Here is a 20,273-nt window from a genome sequence, read left to right on the forward strand (position 1 = left end):
AACATTTTTTCTACCTCATATTTTGGCCATTTCCCACCTCCCATTTATATTTCCAAAGTTAAAATCAAAAATTTTTTTAAAAATGCAACACCCTACTGTGGGCCAACAGCCAAGTAACTAACCCTGTTGGCCCACTGTTGTACCAACTGTTTGGCCTACTGTTGCCCACTGCGTTTCCAGTCCAGATGCTACTATTTAGAAGTCCATGATATATGTCTCTAATGACACCAAAAACACAGAAAATAAAATAGCACAATGTATATACAAGATAATTAACGAGAACTGTTGATACAAAACAAGAATGACTCAAATTTAATATAATACATGTTACTTCAGCTATTTTGTTTAGATTTTCATGGATTTCATTGAATAAACAAGATTTTTATAATAAGATAAAAATATTTGGCAGAAAGTAACTCACACCATACAGAATTTTTCGGTGATAACCAATTAAAAGCCATTAAAAATTTTTGTTAATACTAATGACATGAGGTGCACAAAAAAATTGAAATACCGAGACTGAGTTGACCACTGAAACACAATTCTACAATCTACATTGTATATAGATTTTACTTGCAGATGAATTCCCAGTTTGTGAATACCGTAAGATGACAGTAAACAATCACTGCTTAATCATAAATTCTCAACTGATAATAAAAAGCTTTGTCAAATCTAATTAAGAAAAAGCTTGACAACTACACTACAAAAGCACTTAAAATTAAAAATGAGAGATGACAGTTTCAGGAAGATTTAATAATAGGGCTCAAAAATATTTTTGATATTAAAACGATGAAATGTAAGCCTACCATCAAATACAGAAGTTCACACATGAAAACTGCAGAGATATGTTACTAATGGAACAACTCAAGAAATACGGTAACCGTTTTTGGTTCAAGTTGCACTATAGTATGTCAGTGAATCTAGAATGAAAGCATGGTTTTCATTTTAGACTGGGTGAAGTGAAATAAGCCGCATCACGACGTTTTCCTCTCCTACTTGCACTACCACCCAAATACTTCTTTGCTCGTTCTGCAAGAGATGTAGTGGAAGTGGTCTTTTTCGATGGTGACCCAATTGGTCCAAGCATGCTGCCCATTTGTTTGTAGGATTCTGGTGTATCAGGACGAACGTGATTTTGATGGGGAGTTGCCAAAGCACTAGTTAAAACACTTGTTAGTGCTTTGGAGTAGTAATCAGCAGGAAGCTGCAGTAAACTTGTCATCACCACCTCTTGTTGCTTTGCTGAAGTTTGTATGTCTTGCATTGAGGGCTCAGCTGATTTGTATCCAACGATAGAAGGCCCTACGGCCTTTGCCAAACCTTCAATAGACATACGTGTGCTTGGACTGTTAACAACACGTTGAAAATGCAGAATTAAAAACATCAAAGTATCTCGATTAGGAGGACTTAACTCATTCAAAGTATAGTGTAACGCTGTATCATCACCTTGCTGTGAAGCTTTGATAAATTTTGATCGTAACTCAAATGTAACGATTGGTTCACTTAATGTTTCTCTCAAAAAATCTTTTACAAGAGAGCACAATGCATGAACATCCTTAATCTGCCTTAATTTGGGAATAGACTTTCCTTTAAACTTTTCACGCAGGTCTTTGACAACCCTAACCATTCCTGGCACACGATATAATCCAACTTCATTCAGTCCTCTACGTTCAATTTCTTGCACCGTGTGGTAAATTATTGGAGGAATTTGAGGAGACTCATCAGAAACCAAATAGTATTCTAAGGTGTTCTTTTCAGATGAACCAGAGCAGCTGGAAGAAAGTTCACATGAAATATTCTTTATTTTTTTCTCACAATCAGGATGGGCTACTAGATGGCAATTGGCACACTTTAATGCTTTCTTCCCAAACTGAATACGTTTTCCACAAGGTTTGCACATTTCTTTTGTAATTATACAAGGCTTCATTTGCAGTTTATGCTGGAAAGAACAGCGCTTTGGTCTTGTGCTTGGAGTAGGAACAGTGGGCCAAAACCCATCAATTTCACTTTGTGATTCTGATTCAGAAGTAATGCTTCGACGCACATGCTCCCGTGAAGGTCTTCTTCTTCCTTGATGAGGATTTGGCTTACTAAAACTTTTTTCAAGTTTTTCTATATGCATAGTTGCAGGTCCTTCAACAGTGCAACGCAAAGATTCATTGATCCCAATGTCAGCCCTAACCTTCTTGGGTAAAACTTCATCATCATCATCAAACACTTTCCGTGCAGTTGCATGACTTCTTTTCCAGCACTTTCCATTGCGTAACTGAGAACGATCCAAATCATCTTCAGTAACATCGAAAGATATATCAGAGTAATCTGAAAGTAATGATCCTGTTTCCTCTATTGGATGAAGCCGGTGTGTGATTCTTGCATGTCCTTGTTGTGAATTAAATCGACTAGAATTCAAAAACTCTAGCTTTTTTTGTTGCTCTACAGTTAGATTTGCACTGGGCATGGTATCGGAAAGCAGTAGTTCTCGAACTAATGCCAACTGCTGTGCAAATTCATCTCTTTCCTGTTCTGCTTGATGTCGACCTTGCAACTCAACTTCAATTTGTCCTCTTGCATGCTTCAATTTAATCATAAGAGCATTCTTCTCAGCTTCACACTTGGTTAGTGTTTCTTGCAAATCTATACATTTGCATTCAACCAAGTTCCACTTCTTTCGACAAATTTCAAAATGCTTTGCCAATTGAAGCATTTCTTTTTCACAGCCTCCTTCAACGAGGGACTTGTAAGCTCGAACAATTTCATCAAACTGGTTAACCAGCGAAAGTCGACTAAAAGCATTTTTATCTGATGAGCTTAATGGCATCTTAAGACAAGCTACTTTCAAACCATCAAGTAACAAAGTATTTTTAAACCAGTAAGTCAATGTAAAAAAAATTCTGGAAAACAGCAGGTGTTTACTGATTAATAAATGTCTAGCTAGTAATACTAGAGATGTAACCGATACTGATAGCTAATAATACTAGAGATGTACCGATACTGATATCACTTTTTTAGGCCAATACCAATCCCGATATTTCTGCCGATACTTTGGTGTCGCAAAAATAAGCAGTTTTGGTGTTTGCAATGAGTTTAATTGAATGCTAAGTTCGACCTTATTTGCATAAAACCAGTACCATTGACAAGGGGATCCAGGAGATGCTTTTGGACTGTAGCCCCGGATGATTTTAGGGGCCAGAGAAGTTGATAAAACCAATGTGTATTCTTTGGATATATTGTGGGTTTCTTAGAAATGTCGATTTGGGGCTCAAGGTTCTCATTGGTACCAGTCCCAAATTATCCTCACAGCGGCCCTGCATAAAACTATTATAAAAAAGCTTTGAATTGAGATAATTTATTTGTAAAAATTCAATATCTCTTTTTAAAGATTCAATCAATCCAATCTCTACAGCATTGTGTCGTAATAGTAGTGTCTGGTTATATTCGTGACCCGACAGTTTATCGAAAGACAATTTATCGAACGACAGTTCATCGAACGACAGTTCATCGAACGACAGTTTATCGAAAGACAGTTTATCGAACGACAATTCATCGAAACGACAGTTCATCGAAACGACAGTTCATCGAACGACAGTTTATCGAAACGACAGTTCATCGAACGACAATTCATCGAAGGGGCTAGAGGCTAGGAGTTAGGGGCTAGAGGTTAAGAGTTAAGGTTAGAATTAGGGGTTAGTGGTTGGGAGTTGGAGTTTAAGGGTTAGGGGTTAAGGATAGGGTTAGAAGTTGGGGGTTAAGGGGTAGGGTTAAGGTTAGGGGTTAGGAGTTAGGGGTTAAGGGGTAGGGTTACGGTTAGGGGTTAGTGGTTGGGGGTTACGGGTTAGGTTTTAGGGGTTAGGTTTTCGATTAACTGTTGTTCCAGGCCCCTAGCCAGCAGGGAGCCAGGGAGGCCTCGCCCCCCTTAAAAACAAATCCGCCCCCCCCCCCCTGGCAAAATCCAAACATTCAAGAGCAACAGCTACATTTATAATGATTTTGCCCATTTAAATTTTTTCGGCCCCCCTTGCTCTGCGGTCTGGCTACGGCCCTGTGTCGTTCGATAAATTGTCGTTCGATAAACTGTCGTTCGATAAACTGTCGTTTCGATAAACTGTCGTTCGATGAATTGTCGTTCGATAAACTGTCGTTTCGATAAACTGTCGTTCGATAAACTGTCGTTCGATAAACTGTCGTAGTACCGGTTATATTGGGGCTGGGGTAATAAAGGGAAGAAACAGGCACTATAGTTGGGGTTTCTAAAAATTAATAGAGTTTGAGCAAACTCTCAAAGTAGGCTATCATAATTAAGTATAACATATAAAATTTAAACAAAGTTTTTTCTGTAGTCATGCAAAAACTATTTGACAAGTAGTGTTCGACATAAAGGCGCTTGTCGTTTGATTGAAGCTTTTGTCAGGCTACCCAGGCAACAAAAATGTGTAATTTTGCATCGTTTCTTCGCAAGACATTGAAAAAAACATGCAATTTAATGGTTTTTGATGTGCTGGTTCTATCAGTTAGTGATTTAATTTTAACCTTTAGTTGTAGGCCTAATGAACTTTCTTCAATCACATGATCAGATTTTCGAGATGATTACAAAAAATACTTTTTTTAACAATAATTCTTTTAATATTTTTTTTTTAAATAAATTTTACCAAAAATAGAAAATTTGATTTTGTTTATCACCAATATAATTATGCAGTGCCATAGCGGAAGGTTAGTGTTTTAGACAGGCCAAAATAGCTTAAATAAGATTAATGAACAAGCATCACCATAGGCTTGCATTAATCTTGGTGGTGTGATGTTAAACATTGACAGAGGTTGCTCAGTCATACTTCTCGCTTCTCTTTTAGCTTGTGATTAGCCTATTTTTTTGTCAATAATTTTGCGTCACAATAAATTGGTATCAAAATTGTAGTTTGTGGGTATATTTTAGCTATTTATGCACCCCATCAATTACTGGATATAGAACAGTGTGAATGTATGATGAACACTATGTCAAATCTTGCACCTTTAGCAAAAGTAACTATTTGTTATTATATCTCAAAAACCTGATATCACAGAATAAATCTGAGGTCAGATTCGGATTCAACACCCCAAAATTACTGTAAACCAGCTTTCTAAGTTCAAACTACAAAAATCGTGTTGGTCAGTTTAATTGCTTTTCACTTTTTCTGTTGACTAGTCTGCGTCAATATAACGAAATGTTAGCCTGGGAAAAAATTCAGTAGCCTATCAAATAGTATGATATGCTAAGTCAAACACATAGCCTAACTTTTTAGCCATATTGAAGCTACATCTTAGAGGCACCAAAAAAACATGCGACAATCTAAGACAAGGTACCCCCATAAATATAAATAAAATTTAACCGATAGAATAAAAAGTAGGCTAGCCTAAGCTTGCCTCTTAACAAACTCCAAACACACACTGGACGTGTATCACCACGAAAACAGAACACATAAACGCAGATGCTCTTACGCTCCACCAACCTGCAAAAACATAAAGTGCGGATATACTTGGAGGCATCAAAAAAAAGAGTCTCATATAAGTCAGCAGTTGTGAACTGAGCAAGTGACAATTGAGCTAGCAACATATGAGCAAGTGGCTGAAGTTGGTAAATGATGAAACTGAGCAAGCCATTACTTGGCATGTCACAAGTCACTAAAATGAATTTGACAAGCGATGACCAAGCACATCCAACGTGAGCACATAAACTTCAATTTCTGACTTGGCAGTAGCTGAAATGCAATTGCTGAGTTGTCACATGCCGAGTTGTTCCGACTACCGAAAAAACAAACAGTCATCCAAGCGAGATACCCTTGATGTTTCACCTGAACTTAATATACTAAAAACAGTCGTTCCATCTTGCTGCACATCCAGTACAACAAGTGTTGCACCGAAACAAGACCACAAATATAGGTCTTTTAGTTTTAACTTCAAACACCAGACACAACCTACTACGTAATCTGTAGAAAACTACGGTAGGCTACCATACTGCTGTTAAATTTTTAGCTCATATTTAGCCTATTTTATAGTTAATAAGCTTACTTGTGGCATATAATAATAAGAACATATGAGATGTTGCAAAGCAGAGTGGTCAGAAAATTTGCTGATGGAAGATGATAGAAGAAAATCTAACGACGCAAGATGGTAAAATCGTCTTCCATTCCATCCTATACCGGTACCCTGCATGAAGCTGAAGCATTGAACCTTGCAAATTCATGAAAATCCTTCCCGCGTTTTTTGTCTGAGCTTGGTTTCTGTTTGTTATGTGGGCAAAGCGCCTCAAGTGTCTATTTATCACAGCACTTCCGAACACAAAAATTACGAAGGTCGTTGACCAAGGCTTCTCAAACTATGGGTCTGGAGCACAAATGGGGTGACTGAACAAACCAAATTTAAAGGGACTTACAATAAGCAGTGTACACTGTAGATTGCCTATCAAAGGTTTGTGTTGAAAATTATTTTCTGAAATGAGGTTGCAAAATAAAAGGCTAGAGCAACAGTGTTCTCTCTGATGTCAAGATCCCTGTTTGTTACAGTTGAGCGCATGGACTCCTTAAGTAAAGGACTGGAATGTTGCGATCTCGGGGTTTGTAACTTGAGTCTGAACAACGAGATATAACACAATGAGTGGAAACTCCTCTTTTTGCTCCGTTTTGTGGTTTTACGTGTCGGCCGTCACGCTTCACTACAGACACTTGCGCAGTAGATTAAACGGACATCACAAGAGTTTTAGATGGGATGTTCCTTCGATTTTATGTGCGTTGAGGTCTACCACTGAGCTATCTCACCGCCTAAGGTGCTTGGCTAATTAGTAATATAGTTTTGTACCATGGGTAAGGTGCTATCCACATGTTAGGCTATTTTCAACCTATTATTTAACATTATGTTATTGTCAGAAGCCTAAAATTAAACTCTAGTGCAGCCCTAAAGTTAACCCAGCCAGGCTACTGTTAGCCTGTCAGCAACTTAATCAATTTTGAAGGACCTGAATTTCTAATAAGCCGTCTAGACTAGCGTCGTAAGTCTTACAATGTTTTTAAAACCTTAGGCTATAGTCTTGCACTGTTGCTAGTTGAATCGTGAAATTATAATAATAATGATAGCATTTATATCTCCTTAAACACAGTCTGCATTGTATTACAAAAGCTGAAATGTTTTCGAAAATCCACTTCCAGCCTCAGCAAAATTTTCATCAGAGTAGGACTTGGCTTCAGTAATGTTCCGTATTCGTTGTTTTGTAGTGTGTCAATCATAGATGAACCCGCTGGGCAACTGGTGTCACTTTCTAGTTTAGACAAAATGCCTTGTTGTTCATCTGTGGCACTGCGCTTCAATTTTCGTAACACGTATCCCCCAATATATTCTATTATGTGTATTTCATCAGTTGTAAGCACCGCATTAGTCGTTTGTTGTTGTTGTGAAAGTTTGCTATTTTCATCTCTGAAATGTAAATTTCAAAACGTTAATGTTTGTGTATTGAACATAGATGCTGGCAAGAGTATTTAATGGTATACAAATCGTAAATTCGTGCTATTTTTTACGGTAATGTAGGCAAAGTTAAAATATGCATCTTGCCCCGTTTTATGCATCTTGAGTATGTCTCATTTACTGGCTGGTATAGACAATTGCGTTATCTATTTGGCGACTTTATATGAAGTTTTTGGATATCGACCAATAAATGGACTGAATTAAGACAAGTTTCGTACTTGAAGATAAGACGGAGAGATTGGGATTAGCTCAGTCAACAGCAATCCCACGAGATCACTGGATAAGCATATTAATCATTGAAGGCAGTTTCTGAAATCTGGCAGAACTGTCGTTCGTCGTACCAGACATGATTGAAATAAATGTAAATCACTGTTGATAAGCTACATTGGTTAAACAAGCTATAGCATCGGTATAAAATGAAAATGCCACTATATGTTTGGTTTTTACCTCAGAAACACATCAAACAATTTTCTTGTTTGCTCCACTGCTTCCATAAGTTGAAGTTTTCCGTGAAATAAACCTGGGATCACTTCAATTGCATCACAGCTAAACTTGTGAAAAAGTTTGCTCCCATTTGTGGTGGATTCGAATGCACGAATGTAATATTGAAGAGCTGCATCAGTGAAGTTATCAAGTGAACCACCAATTTGTAACCACATCTTCTGTACTGTTGATTCAGACACTAAAAAAATACAAAGTGTGTAATGAATACTACATGTAGTGGCGGATGTCCCGGTAGCACCTTTTGAAAGTGTACTACAATACGTTTCCTAAAAGGAAACTTGTCTACAAATTCCCAAATCAAAGACATCTTAACCAAAATAGAGGATTCAAACCAACGACCTCCAGTCTTCTGGCCAATAGCATACTCTCTACGCCATGTTGGTTGGTCGAAAACTCGATCTTAGCAACTATATTATTACTATCCTTTTCCCTAACCCTCTGATTGGTCCATTCCCTCTATACACCTATGTAATGGTACATTTTCAAAAGATGCGTCCCGGTAGCTTATGTTTCCATTATATATTGGTGTAATGACGCTATTCAGTAGAATCAGGGCTCCCGAGAGGGGGGTCAGGGGGACCAATGCCCCCTCTGCAAACGAAAACGCGATATATGATGTCTTAGTTGCAACCTGAAAGGGGTATAGGCCTCCGTTTCAAGAAATTAGGGGCCTCATTTTGCTATTTTGACGTCTGGAATGTGGTCTAACAATTTCCCCTTTTTACGTCGATTCGACATAGGCAGGTGTTGAATAGATGCAATATTTGCGATATGTTTTAATTTGGTAGACTGGATATGCCTACCACAGCAATTGTTACACACAAGTGGCTGACTGCAGTCAGATTTTAACGTTGATCCGTCGTCGCCAGACGTAGAAACAATGTGTAAATGGACGATTCAGGCTATAAAGTTGTCTTGCCGGTCTACAGGCAGGTAATATGCGGAACTGTAGTACCATACCTTTTCTGGTGTTATTACATGTGTTTCCAGCGTGCTTTGACTTGACATGAAAACGCAATCCCCCGTTGGTTTTGTAAGTTTTCAGACATAAGTGACATCTGCAAAAATACCGGATAATATATCCAAACAATTTTATTCAGCTTTTAACACACAACTGCACAATTTAATTAGAGGTGCGAGGTCCTTTGAAACGCTTTCTTACCCAAATTCACGTTGCACTGTAGACGCGCTCGTTGAAATGGGAATACTTTGAAATTGTTCATCTTCGATTATTTCCACAAGATACTCGACGGTTAAATTATCAGAACTGTTTTCCATTGCACTGTTATAAAAAGCCAAACTTCTTCTAGCCCTGTTGGTTGTTTATAGCTGGATAAGATAAACTTTGATAACCATATAGCCTACAGTCAGTCGTTTTGTAGCCTATCGTATTTCGTAGACCTTTGCTACCCTATACTAATTTAATATTGTTGTTAGCAAGAGCCTATGTATTTACCCTGCTTATTGACCTGTAACATCCTGATTAACCTACTTCAAAATTTCACACAATAATCTGAAAAGACAAGCGGTAACGAAAATAAACTTTTAAACCACCTAACAATAATACTATGGTCGGAGCAGTCCAATTGCTTCGTGGTATTCGACGTCACTTTAGCCTTGCTTTAGTGCATTCTTAGCACGCCGTACACCCGTACGGTCGCAGTCTGTAGCCTTCCATGTGCAAGCAGTGAACCATGAAACGTACGACGTAGCGAAACGAGAGAGATAAAAGAGAAACACTAAGAGAAGAGTGAGTTTCCACTCATTGTGTTATATCTCGTTGGTCTGAATGATTAACGTCATTTCTGGGCTGAAATGACTTCAAGAGAAGCTAGAAACACAATCTTGGATTCCATATTAAGGTTTTTGAGGATGGCGAGTTCAATAGTGTTACTTTCAAAACCATCTGTGGTCATTTTCAAGGTCAAAATATTATATTTTAAGGTCAAATTACAGAATTTTGGTCAATTTTGCCCATTTTTGGGTCTAAATCGTAAAGCAAAACTGTTTGAAAGAAGTCTATGACGAAATATGCTATTACATAGACATCATATGTATTTCTCAACACTATGGCTATTATCTAAAGGAGTCTATGATTACAATATAATACACAAATTGACAATACATAACAAGTTGACACCATAATAGACAATGTCTATCACTAGTTGGAAAGCTTTTCTTGCCTCCTGAGGCATCCCAAAGACTTTTCTTTGTCACTTACATTGAAGACATAGCCTAAGCTTTCAATAGAATGTTAGCTAAAGTAGTAGCTTACAAGTAGCATTATTACTAGCTAAACGCAGTGTTGTACGTTGACACTGTCAATTTGACAGCGTCATTTGACGGCGTCAACTTTTTGTTAACGCTGAGGCTAGCGCCCTCAGTTTATTTTTCAGTTGACGGAAGTGATGGCGCCGTCAACTATTTTGCCGATTTTAAGCGTCAAGCGCTATGCGTCATTTTTTGTTTTCATGGAAAATTTCGTTTCACAATGAGAGTTTCACAATGTATTCTGGCCAGCGCGCCTCATCCGAATTACCCGCTTTTGCGTTGGTTGGAATGGTTACCTGGCATAGAAGCGGAATAAGTTCGCCAAATGGTGATCACTCGTGAGCAGTATCGAGAACGAGGAATCAAAAAGAGAAAGCAAAAAATCAATAAATGTCATCTCGGAGGTTGAAGTTAGGCTACTTTATTTCAAGAGCTCTAGCCTATGCCCCTGAAAAGAGCGATGCTGGTGCAGTGGACCTTGTTAAAAGATTTATATATGCTAAGCCGTCACAGCACGCTTGGAACAGTGATACCTCTCCGAGTAAACGTTTTCAAGGCTTGTTTATGAAATACAACACACCAATACCATCTAGCGCTGCTATGGAAGGCATGTTTTCACTTGGAAAGGACATTATGCGTCCCAAACGCAGCAGATTGTCAGACAAACATGTTGAAATGCTTGTGTTTCTACAAGGAAATAACTAATAAGCTAAAGCAGCTAATTACAATACAGTCTCAAAACATAATACCTGCTCTTTATTTATAGCTATTGTTACTTGTTAGCTTAAACTTGGTTGAAATATTTCCGTTTTGTGAGACCCTGGCTAAAATAGCGCTAGAAATTAGCGCTGACGCTGACGCCGTCAATTTCTTTAAGAGCTGACGCAGTAGGCAACTTTACGCCGTAAAGTGTTTAGGCAATTCGCGCTGACGCCGTCAATTTATTTCATTGACGTGTACAACACTGGCTAAAGGTGCATTTACAAATGATAACAACTTAGCAAAATGAAACCGGCAACGCATTTCAGTCTTGTCATGCAAACTACAGCTATGATTTCAGTAAATTGTTACGTCACAAAAGCTTGGAACCGCAATGTTTTGCAAGGGCATGTGAAATCACCAAAATATTTCCCAAAATAAATAAAAAGAACTTCAAAGAACTTACGCAGTGTAGAGAAAATATCTTACACAATAGATGCAGTAGGTGCACAATATCATATTTCGTCACAGACTTCTTTCAAACAGTTTTGCTTTACGATTTAGACGCAAAAATGGGCAAAACTGACCAAAATTCTGTAATTTGACCTTAAGATATAATATTTTGATCTTGAAAATGACCTCAGATGGTGTTGAAAGTAACACTATTGAACTAGCCATCCTCAAAAACCTTAATATGGAATCCAAGATTGTGTTTCTAGCTTCTCTAGAAGTCATTTTAGCCAGGACTCAAGTTAATCATTAACTCAAGTTGCAAACCCCGAGCATGGGAGGTTCTAGTCCTTTACTTAAGGCAGGGGTGTGCAACCTTTATTACAGGAGGGCCATATATAAATATCTGGGTGAAACCGCGGGCCACACGTTTATTTAACATATGTTTTCCAGTAGTTGCAGGCACAAAAAAGTAGTTTTTTTGTTATTCATGTTAATCTTATGGCATTATTAGAGGTTATCTCCATGCAGAAATAATAAGTTAAGACACATAAATTTCTAAAGAAAACTGCTATTCAAATTTATTGTCACACCGACTACGAGTTCAGTGAGAAATTTGCAGCTGGTTTCTTTTCCGGACGACTTTTTCCAAATTTACTTTAATGGAAGTGCTCGCAATTCGAAGTCCATTTTCCAGGTGTTCGCCTGTCAGAACGGATCGATGGGGATATTTTATGACGCCCATTTTAGAAAAAATCTGTTCGCACAAATACGTTTAGCCAAAAAGAGCCATTTTTGAAGTCATGTTTTCTCAAATGTGGAAGTCATCTTGGTTGAGATGTTTTCGGTAAAATCAAAAAATTTACGACTTCTTTCCGCAGTTCGTAAAATCGTTGCAACATGCAGCCCTTGCTTAACCAACGCATCTCGGAAAAGTAAAGTAGATCTTTATGTGTCGTGTTGAGATTATCCAGAAACTTTTGAAACTGACGATGCTTGAGCCCTCGTGCTCGAATGAAATTACTGCCTTAACAACCGGACTTAAGACGTGTTTGAACTTCAAGGATTTTGCGCACAGGTTTTGCTGGTGAATGATACAATGAAAAATTGCTATGTCATCATTGATTTTTCTCTTCCTCAAGGTAGACTTCAAGAGACCTATGAATCCAATGCCAGTTCCGGACATGGATCGAGCACCATCAGTTGCGATTCCGCATAAGCTGGACAAGTCCAGTTCGAAGTTGTCAAAAGCATCAATTCAGTAAAAATGTCAGCACCAGTAAGTTGTCGTACCCTTCATTGACTGTAATGACAGAAGCTCTTCCGTTTCGTTCAAGTCTTTGTCCACTCCTTTTCAAATATGGCCAACTGTGCTGTGTCCTTCTGGTCCGTAGCCTACTTTCATCGATCGCAAAGCTCCTTGAAACAAAGTTCTTCACCTTATCCTTATTGAGAGTGAGAGTGTCACTAATATCACAAGCAAGATCATCGATAGCCTACGCCTCGCTATCGTCCACCATTTTCTCGAACGCACTCTTCATTTTAGAGCACATTTCTTCTGCGAGATCGATAAGACACTACTTCACAAAATTACTGTCAGAATACGGTTTTATAGTTTGAGCTGTTCCCGGTGCAATTCTGTGCTTCTGATCTACTGACGTTCCAAATAATTAAATACAATCGGATGAGCGGTGGCCAGTGGGAGATTTCTAAAATAGTTAACAGAAGGTGCGAAATGTACAATAATCCACTCTATAATGAATTGTTCGCACATACCAGACTAAACTAAATTATAAACACGTTTCGCGGGCCGCACACAATTCAAAATTGCCACATCTTCGCCGGCCGCACAATTTTTTTTCGCGGGCCACATTTGGCCCGCGGGCTGTACGTTGCACACCCCTGACTTAAGGAGTCCATGGTTGAGCGTCAACTGTTGCCGAACTTTCTCAGAATCATCCCTTAATTTCTTTTTTTTTTTGACCATTAAAGCAAAAAACCTTACTTGCCATAGCCTGTAGCAGCTGTTTGAAACTATAAGGTTGTTGGCGCTTATGTGAGAAGGCTATTTGAAACAAAACTGGACCTCTGCTATGTTTGTCATATAGCCTATGCAACTAAACTAAAAAAAATCGTTCCCATCCAACTGGGAGAAAAATAAAGCTGCAAGGAGAAGATTGGCTATCTGGTTTTTTGAAGAGGTTTTCTGAGCTTTCTTTACGGAAGCCAGAGGCAACCAGTCTCGCTAGGGCAACTTCCATCAACAAGACTTAGGGCGGAATTCAGATTTGCGTCTCAAAATAAGTCAGTGTTATGCGTAAGTCAGACTTATATAGGCCAGGCTTATACGAGAAGCTTATTTGCGATGCAGAAACTCGACTTACACGCGACTTATATAAGACCGTATTAAGCCTCTTTGTTTTCGCGCGAAAGAGAAATTGCTATAGCAACTCTTTGGTTGAGGTAATGAAGCGTGAAACTGAAGGCTGTAAAGCTGAGCGACATTCCTGCTGAACCACCAAATAAGGCAATGTTGTGCTTTAAACTCACAACTAGAAAAAAGCACTTTTTTATGATGTTGAAATATGTTATAGTTGCATCAGTAAGTCGTTCGTTAACTAACGTAGATGCCAAGTAATCCATGACGCAACAGATCTAGCACAAAAAGTTCATTCACAAGCAAGGAATACTCATTTAACAATGAAACAACGTAAAACAACGTTATGGCAATATGCACATGGCTTTCGTTTAGTCAATAATTCATAAATTTGAAAGAATCAGGTTACTCAAGTTATTTTTGATGCCTAAATAGGAAAGTTTTGACTTTGCTTGCACAATCATGGCCAGGATTGACACATGATGCGCGGATTTTTGACAACAGCATCATTCGAGATAAATTTGAAATGGAGAAATTGATGGAATCCTATTGGGTGACAATGGGTATGCACCGAGAAATACGCGCTACAATTCTGCAAACAGAACTTTGACTAATCCCGGCCAAGTCGCCATCGCTTCTCTGGAAATGGCCACTTGCAAAAAATCGAAGGCTTACCAATAGCTGCAGTATGGGCGTATTGCATGCGATCGGGCTGTCAACGTTTCGTCATTTTTAAACAATTCAAAGAGTTCCATAGTTGCAGTTTTGCTAAGACGAAAACGTTGACAAAACTGCTTGTCGTTAAGTTGATTAAAAGGATCTGCATGATCGCGAACAGGCCTTTCAATGCAAATATTTGCATACTCTTCATCGAAGAGTTGCCTAAAAGCAATGGTTTGAAAATTTGTGAGAAAACGAAAATACAATTATATGCAATAATATACTGTGACCTAAGTATCAAACCAAAATCTGTGTCAATAGCGGCATGTTTCAGATGGACTAACTAACCCTAACTTTTTCAGCTGATCTGTGCCCAGACAGCAAGATTCGTCATTTTTACATTGATTCAACGCCTGCAGACGTTGAATCAATGTAAATATAACGGGTTTTGCTCTCTGGGTGGTCCTTTCAGTAGAGCTGTTTGCGTTAAAAACTTTAGTTAAATCATTCCTCGCTTGATTATTTTGGAAAGGTTTTTTTATCATTTTTTTATTTATTTTCCACCACTGGAAAGTCTTTGATGAGGTCAATAAGCAGTTGGCGTTCAGAATCGTTGTAATTAAATCCTCTTGGTATTTTTATTGAAATAAGAAATGATAATGCAATTTACATTAAAGGGTTACGGGAATTTGTATAAACTATCTTTATCTAAAAGCGCAGCAAACTCGCTCATCAAGCTGCTCACTGAATTTAAATCAGTAGTTCATATCTTAGCGATAGCTAACTGACGCGAAGAAGTGTTTGCGTATAGCTGAGCTATATTCATGATAAATAATGCAATGTTGCAAATAATGCAATGTTGTGCTATTTAAACCTACAACTAGAAAAAAAGTCATTTTTTGTGACGTTGAAATAGAAACGTTGTAGTTGCATCAGTAAGTCGTTCGTTTACGTAGATGCAAAGTAATCCATGACGCAACAGATCTGGCGCAAAAATTTCCTTCACAAGCAAGTAATACTCATTAAGCACTGAAACAACGTTAAGACAACGTTATGCCAATGCGCACATGATTTTCGTTTGCAATAATTCATCAATTTGAAAGAATCAGATAACTCAGGTTATTTTTGATGCCTTGAAAGTTAAAAATAGTACAATTGTAGGAATACTGTTGCCAGTTTATGACTAAAAGGGCGGGCGCATAGACTCCCTTTGGTCTGAAAACTGTCAAATGTAAGATAGTTAATAGACTTGCTTTTCCTGGCATTGCAGACAAAGGAAAAAGTATGACCAATCACAATTGTATGTTTGCAAAAGTGATGTTACAAGCAGTATTAGCCTACTAAACTGCGTGTCAGCGTCTGGTTATTCAACAACACAAAATAGGCATTTCAAAATTTACACCACCAGCAATAACACTAGTAACCTACTATTGTCAGCGTCTGAAAGAAGTGTAGTTATTCAACAATCAAGCCAACTGTCAGACCGAAACTCTGCCTGCAACCAAGCTAAGATAACAGGCACACCTGTTTCACATTAAAAACTATCAAAAAAGTCTCGTGGCCTTTGCACCAGATGGTCTATTTTTTAAAAAAATGCTGTAACAAACCTCCTACTTTCAATACCTACAGTATTAGCCAAACACTTTTTCCTTCAACAGAGGCTTAAACCACCTCCGCAGTTGGCTTATATCTTTCGGCTTTTAAGCCGAGTATAAGCCTTGCTAAAGTGTAAGTCTGCTTTCTGAATCGCAAAATCGACGCTTAACGCAGACTTTTGTCCAGACAGACTTAAGCCGCCTTAAGTCTGGTTTCTGAATTCCGCCCTTAGCCTATGTAGCAGGCGCGGATCTACCGGGTGGGCCTGATTGGTGCAGGCCCACCCAGATTGACAGCAGGCCCACCCAAAATCAGATTCATGAAAAAAAACATATTAATGTTTAACACTAGAACAACGAAGTGGCACTGAATTGTTTGTGGCATCACTATTTCACAGCATGATATCACTTTAACAGCCAATAAACAAGGAAATGCATTCCAACCGGCAGACTATGGAGCTGGAGCGCTCATGTGACACCAGGTGGAGTTCAAAATCAAAGTCAGTGCATAAGATATTGCAGTTGCTTGGTGTATTACTGGAGGCTCTCGCTGGCTTTTCCGAAACCAGTGGACAAACGAAAATAGAAGCAGAGCAGCTCCTGCAGCAAATGCAAACGAAAAAGATTGTTTTCATGCTTGTGGCTTTTTGCAAACTGTTTGAAAACAGCGATTTTGCCACCAAGGGCCTGCAGAGCTCAACACTTTGTGTGACAGACTGCATATCACTGATTGAAACACTGAAAGGTGAAAGCTAGATAATTATGCAACTTTCCGCGAGGACTCGAAGGGTGACTTTGGTGAAGTGCTCAAACTAACTAAAGCACTGATGGTAAAACATGAGATAACTAACTGGGACGCGGTTGCTTCTCGTGTACGCAAGCTGCCTTCGAAGTTTCACAAGTCAGCTGTTGTCACCACAACGCTGGGAAAAACGTCGGCTGTCAAGAGCAATGAGGATTTAAGAGCGCTGTGGAACTGTATTCTTGACAGGCAGATAAGGGAGTTAAACTGCCGCTTTATGGACGACACGTATCGATTAATGAGAGCAGCGGCCTCTTTCGCACCTGGATCTGCCACTTTTGGCGAAAAAACATTCTAAATGGTCCGTGTGCACTGTATGGCATTGAGATCATCATTCAACACATCAGACGGAAAATGGACCAGGAAAACTTTCCTACATTAATGAAAGTACTAGACAGCTGCCCTGTGGCATTTTCCCGAACATGAACAGTGTTTTAAGGACCATCATAACACTGCCTTCCACGTCCTGCAGCATTGAGAGACTTTTCTCTGCAACAAGCAGGATCCAAACGCGCTTGAGATCACCCATGCTGACTGGACGCCTTAACAACTTGACACTTTTGTCTTTTGAAAGACAACTCATTGACAGTTCGGATTATGATGACATAATCAACTTTTTTAACTCGAAACATAGGAGACTCCGCCTTGTGTAGAAGCTCCGGTAACACTAAGTTTTTATATGCTGGCCGGCCGTGGCATTATTGGTGAAGGCCCACCAAGATATTTCCTAGGCCCACCCACAAATTACGTTGTGAATCCGCCACTGCTATGTAGCCTATCCTCATTTTTTGACAAGCTACAAGAGTGTCTTGAAAGGGCTGATTACAGTCCATCAGACATTTATAATGCTGATGAAACTGGCTGCACAACTGTGCAGTCTGTAAGAAATTCCAAAGTTATTGCTTGCCGCAATGAAAAGCAAGTCGGTAAGCTGACTTCTGGAGAACGGGGGGTGTTGGTTACTGTATTGTATGCAGTTAATGCGGCTGGTAACTCTGTGCCACCAATGCTTGTCTTTCCCCGAATGCACTTTAAAGATCATATGATGAAGGGTGCCCCACCAGACTTTCTTGGTGTGGCAAATCCATCTGGATGGATGTCTGCTGCATGCTCCACGGAATTTATGAAGCATTTTATCAAACATACAAAGAGTTCAAAAGATCACCCAGTCCTACTTATAGCCTACTGGATAACCATGACAACCATATCAGCATAGAAACGATAGACCTTGCCAAAGAAAATGGTATTACCCTTCTTACCCTTCCACCGCACTGCAGCCATAAGCTTCAGCTCCTTGATCGATCGATATATGGACCTTTTAAGACTTTTTATAATCAAGTTGCTAATTCTTTTATGGTTACTCATCCTGGTAAGACTATTACCATTTATGATGTGGCAGAGCTGGTTGGTAAAGCGGATGAGCAAGCTTTAACACCCAGAAACATAAGATCAGGATTCGCTGCCAGTGGCATATGGCCATTTAATAGAAATGTTTTTGGAGAAGATGAGTTTTTGTCTTCGTATGTCTCGGATAGGGTTCAATGTAGCACTGATGATCAAGATACCTGTACGTCCAATGAATTGGAAATTGCTTTAGTTCCCTCTACATCATCAAATGTAGTTCCCTCTACATCATCAAACGATTTTCTTTGCGCTTTGTTTTCTTGTAAATGGGAATAAAGCAATGCATTTCCTTTGTTTCATCATGTTTTCAGCATTCTTTTCTGTTTTCTCACTTTAAAACTTTTGAACAAGTAACCTCTCTGAGGCTAATGCAGGTGCTGGTTAGGGGGAGGGGGAGAAATTTCGGAGATTCTCTGAGAGAACTGTTTTCAGAGAATAGCCCCTATTTGATCATAAAGGTGACCTTATGCTGCAGAAATACCTTTTTGGATACCATTTTCCATATGCTCCTATAGGCCTACATAGAGATCATAACCTAGCCCTAGAGGCGTTTTGATGATGCAGGCCTCTCAGAACGTGTACGCCAACTTTTTTAAAACTTTTTCACATGTGCATACACTGAGTTTGGAGGGATGTACACACCACCTACAATTGCAGTACGACTGCTGGTTTTTTGAGTGTTTTACTTGTTCATGCATTCTGTTTGAGGATCGGATTTCCTATGCAGCCCAGGGCAAGGGGGGTCGCCAACTTGTGTAGATCGGGAGCTAAAACCATAATAACCTACCACGTCTTTTAGTCATAAATATCCCCGGGGGGGGGGGCAAGCTTGCAATCGGGGGGATGGTTCCCCCTCCCCCACCCCATGGCGACGCCTCTGTGTAGCTCATGGATCTGTTCCTTTTGCCTATTTACAAGAGGAAATCTATGTCTCACTTTTAAAAAGTAACTGATTGTAACCGTGATTCACAGTGTACCGGTACCGGTCCACAGTGAATCAATTTTTTGTTTGCATTTAAAATGCAAAATTTCAAAAACTAAAAGTGCAACAGATCTTGCATTAGAGTCATGTATAGTTTAGATCATGTGGAATCGTGTGACAAAATTTGATGTTTCTATGTTGATTTGAATGTGAATAAATGCAAAAATAAACATTTGTGATTCACTGTGCCCCCGGTCTCCCCTATTGTTTTTTCTCGTTGTGATGGTCAGAAATAAAAATAAACTGAACTGAACTGAACTGAAAAAATGTTTCGAAATGTTTTGTTTCAAAACGAAATTTTTCATCTTGTGTTTGTTTTAAAGTAATTTTTAGTAAAAACTTGGATTTGTTTCGTTTCAACTTAAGATCATGGGCATCTAAAACAAGAACATAACCATGGGGGGCTTGGGAAGACGATCAATCCCTACTCCAATTTTTATCTTGCTTTTCAAAAAAAAATGTTTTAACATTATTGTAACGTCTCATAGTGAATAGGCCTAACGTCTGCCTCCCCCTCTTCAAGCAGTTGCTTTTGCTCCGCGAAAAAGTTCTTTCTAACTACGTCACTAATCTAAAATTACAGTAAGCTATAGCCTACCAAGTGCAAAACACACATCCTTAAGCCTTTAGTCAACGCTGCAGCGATCGACTGACGATGTGTCGTCGGTCAGCATCGGAGACGAAGGGACTACATCTATGACAGTACTGACGAAAAGACTATCCTATTATCGGATTTCGTCCGCTCATTATTCATCCGCCCCGATAGCTCAGTCGGTTAGCGCGTGACTATGTGAACGAAAAAGCTTCAAGATCAAGCGGAGCTGGTTCAATTCTCGGGGTGTGCGCTTGAGCAACGCATTCTAAGGACTGCTCTCAATTCAGCGGCACCCAATGGATGGAATAATTTCCCGGAAACAACACTTCAACAATCGGAAAACTTTATTCTGTTAATCTCGGTAACATGCCATGCGTCAAAAGCCTCTAGCCTACAAGTAGGCCTATGCGAAACTATCAGAAATCACTTAATTATCAAGGCTTTATCAG

General features: G+C 39.1%; 1 protein-coding gene across 1 annotated transcript; it reads right to left on the reverse strand.

Annotated features, from left to right (window-relative positions):
* Positions 1-744: 744 nt before the first annotated feature.
* Positions 745-2,818, reverse strand: LOC145771570 (rac GTPase-activating protein 1-like). The gene has a single exon (XM_082583275.1). It carries the CDS (start codon positions 2,816-2,818, stop codon positions 941-943), a length of 1,878 nt encoding a protein of 625 aa, XP_082439401.1. The 3' UTR covers positions 745-940.
* Between the last annotated feature and the right edge of the window lie 17,455 nt (positions 2,819-20,273).

Source organism: Aplidium turbinatum, chromosome 6 (assembly GCF_918807975.1).
Source record: "Aplidium turbinatum chromosome 6, kaAplTurb1.1, whole genome shotgun sequence".
NCBI classification, from domain to species: Eukaryota; Metazoa; Chordata; class Ascidiacea; order Aplousobranchia; family Polyclinidae; genus Aplidium; species Aplidium turbinatum.

What these genes read in the sequence shown, in the direction of transcription:
- LOC145771570 (XM_082583275.1), bottom strand. Translation starts at nt 2,818, where the DNA reads ATGCCATTAAGCTCATCAGATAAAAATGCTTTTAGTCGACTTTCGCTG.